The 3,322-nt window shown below is 33.7% G+C and overlaps 1 protein-coding gene across 2 annotated transcripts in view; it reads right to left on the minus strand.

Annotated features, from left to right (window-relative positions):
• The window catches only part of LOC109539656 (4-aminobutyrate aminotransferase, mitochondrial), a 4,167-nt gene extending 2,656 nt beyond the window's left edge, over positions 1-1,511 (minus strand). Inside the window, exons 1-4 of one of the 2 annotated variants that reach the window (XM_019907544.2) lie at positions 1,179-1,511; positions 948-1,054; positions 764-885; positions 19-186 (exon numbers count right to left, since the gene is read on the minus strand). In XM_019907544.2, coding sequence (XP_019763103.2) covers positions 19-186; positions 764-885; positions 948-1,005 — 348 coding nt within the window. In that variant the 5' untranslated portion in view covers positions 1,006-1,054; positions 1,179-1,511. Of the gene's footprint in view, positions 1-18; positions 187-763; positions 886-947 lie in introns of both variants that reach the window. The other variant, XM_019907543.2, reaches the window with a different exon arrangement.
• Between the last annotated feature and the right edge of the window lie 1,811 nt (positions 1,512-3,322).

A 3,322-nucleotide genomic window follows, 5' to 3' on the forward strand; every position in this document is an offset into this window, starting at 1 on the left:
TATATCTTGATTATTTACCAGGTCGTGTTCGTTGCGGAATACCTGCAACAGCTCCGGATGGTTGTATCCAAGAGGCATGGTGGCGATTTGGGTGTACGTGTCCAAATAAGTGTTCTCATCTGCGTCCACTAAATAGTTGCCGATGGATTTGTCGTAGTTTATGAATATTTCTGTTGATCCGGCTTGCTGCAATGCAATGAGGCTCAGCTTAAAGTGTGCCCAAGATAAGAATGGTCAGCATGGGAATCGTAGTTCCACTATTAAAACAGACAATAATTTTTCAAGTTTAATGGGAAAAGCGTTTAAGTATTAGAGCTTTCGAGTGAATGTTTATCAGCAGGAAGAAACTCTTTCCCACGACGGCATAATGGCCCAAAAAGGTAACTAAAAATTTTAAGCTTGAAGCGAAACATCAAGCAAAAAACTGATGATGTGGTCTTTACGAGAAGTTAACCACCAGAAAGTTTGAAAAAATTGAACCTCGAAAATGCTATTTTTCCAAATAGATCAGAATGAAATATTTGAAGCGAAGACTTCCAAGCACCATGTTCTCGTCTTTTATTTTCGTCAACATTTGACCAATTGAAATGATTTATGGTTTCCCGATATTTCCCATCTGACTCTTCGTATATTGGCCACATCGTAGACTTGGAGTGGAATTTAAATTTCTATGACTATGATGTAACGATGATTTATTTAATTATTAGTTAACACTGAGTACTGAGTGCTATACAAAATCAACCTCCTCAAGCCATGTTCTTACCTGAAGTTTGCTAAGTTCGCACAAAAGTTGCTTAGTTTTAGGTCCTGGAACGGAAGTTTTGATGCACGGGCCTGTTGGTTCTCCCGCTATTTCCGGGCTGGTTGCCAAACTAGCGCTATTTCCTGTAAGAATCGAGCGTTTCTTTCGATTAGCTTTACACCAAGATAACTTCATTTGCTTTTACCTATCTGAAAAATCAGTCTGGAGCTCGTTGAGCAGCCTCTAGAGCATTTCGACCACATGTTTGCTGCTTAATGGGAACAGTTTCCCTGATTTCCACTTGTTTCGCTACTTTATTGATCCCGTCAATTGCGCAAGGAAAACGGAGGTTTCAAAAGAGTTTATATTGATTGCAAGCATTTTTCATAATAGATTGACATTTTAGTTTTTGATGATAAAGCAGGTATTTTCTCACCTGCAATTGTTAGATGAACTTGTCCAATTCAATATCATATCCTTGTTACTTTGTTTACCTGTTTAATAGTTTAAGCGGCGGGTTATTTTCAGCCAAAGCGTTTCAGAACGAATTCAACTGACAACAACTTTTCTATATTTAACATTTAGTTTGGTAGTGAGGTCATTAAACGCGATTTATCGCCAAAGGGAATTATCTTCAAAATTCCAGCAGATTCTTTGGTTGGAAAATTCTAGAGCAGCGTTTTTTCTTCAAAACGAGGTTTTAAAACCACTTGACCATCTTTCATTAGGGGAAATTGCAGTTAAGCCCCTGGTGACTCCTGGTAAACAATTTAAGTTGATCTGCACTTTTTGCAAAAAAACATACCTGATATTTTCTAAAATAATTTGATCTTTCGTTTTTTTGTGTTCGCAAACTTTCTAATCCTTTTGTTATTAAAATTGTATACTTATTTTGAATATAAACTTTTTATCAACAAATAAAAGATAAGCAAATTTCAAATAATTATGAAGATGGATTTTAGAATTTTTGTGACTTTTCATCTTCAAGCTCAAGTGCTTCCGATCGCTGACCCCTATTTCCAGACAGTATAAAACATTTTTTATTGCATTTACACATTAAACAGCTTTTATTAAAATTATATGCATACAAATTTTTCTTCTGCTTACACCAGATATTCCAATAATAGAATCTTCTGTTTTTTGCTTATCTGCCACTGATATGTTTCCAAGCTACAGGGTTTTTTTTCGCACTATTTGAGACATTTGCTTACATTTAGATAGTAAAAAATTGGACATGACAAATAGTTGTGAAAATATGCAATCCGACTGGTTTAATGGCGTGACGACTCTCACTCTTCCGTATTTTCTTGAGCGGATTCAACCCAAAATATAAGCAAATATCTTCTGAAATTAAGAGATGCTTAATGCATTCTTTCATACTCTTGTACTATGACTAGTCGCAGAATTTTAATCAATTTATTATGTTTAATTATTTCTTACATTTTCCTCTTATGACTAAAGGATTAGTCATTTCTTGAGTGAATGTTGTGTGAATGTGAATGTTCATTCTTTGAGTGAATTACCGAAAACAGTTATATTTACTCGATAATACATAATTTTAAAGAATCTTGAAAGGTTTCTTGCCCCAAAATGTCACTGAATGAATAAAAAATAGGTAAATATACAGAGTGTTCCGTAAGCACATGATCAAAAACGGACTGCGATATTCTTTGGATTAAAGACGATCTGTCCTAACTTTTATTAGCAAAAAATGTCTGGCTGCTCTGCTATTGACGATGTATTTTGATGAAACTCGCTGTGAATTTGTTCTTGTGTAACACTCATATTTTGATGAAACAATCGAGGTTATCCGTTTTGGACAAGTGGTGAATTCTTGAGTGTCGTGCTGTAAAAACTACCAGAACTTTTTATTTGGTGGATTAAATTAACTCRTTTTTTAGGTTGATGCACTAATCCTTTATTCACAATTTTGTTCTCTTTGTAAAATCTTGTRGGATTGATTGTAGATGTAATTTGTAAAATTTTGTATGATGTAGGCATCATAGTTGTTGCGCAAAAAGAGATGTCTGTTTTCTTGCCACTTAACAATATTAAAATATGAGTTACATATATAAGAACAAATTCACAGCGAGTTTCACTAAAATACATCGTAGCATTCTCCCGATATTTAAAAAAAGATAAGTACATACATGTATATACATGTGATAGTACATACATGTATGTATACTCTTGCGCCAAATTATTTTTTTTAGAGAAACTTTGTATTCAACTGAAGCGAAAAGCTTGATGGTTGCATTTTAAGTTTCAGACTTTAGATAATAACTTTAAACTTTTTGAACAGTGGAAAAGTTAGTATCGAAATGTAAGAATGCATTTGGAATGAATATCTTATATGCGATGTGAACCTATTTATATTGTTTTTTTAATACTGGACTAGGCTTATCTCTTTGTATATGGAGGTTCCCTTACTAATCACGCTGCATGAACTAGGGTATTCAACCAGTCTATTATAAAACACTGTGTATAATATTAAATAACATGTTAATGATATTTTCAAAAATATTGTTTGGAAGTTTAATTGCATTGAAATGCAAAAAAATAAGAAAATTGTCAAGGTGC

The sequence above is a fragment of the Dendroctonus ponderosae genome, unplaced genomic scaffold (assembly GCF_020466585.1).
Source record: "Dendroctonus ponderosae isolate FM_Combo_2020 unplaced genomic scaffold, Dpon_F_20191213v2 Dpon_F_20191213_5, whole genome shotgun sequence".
Lineage (NCBI taxonomy): Eukaryota > Metazoa > Arthropoda > Insecta > Coleoptera > Curculionidae > Dendroctonus > Dendroctonus ponderosae.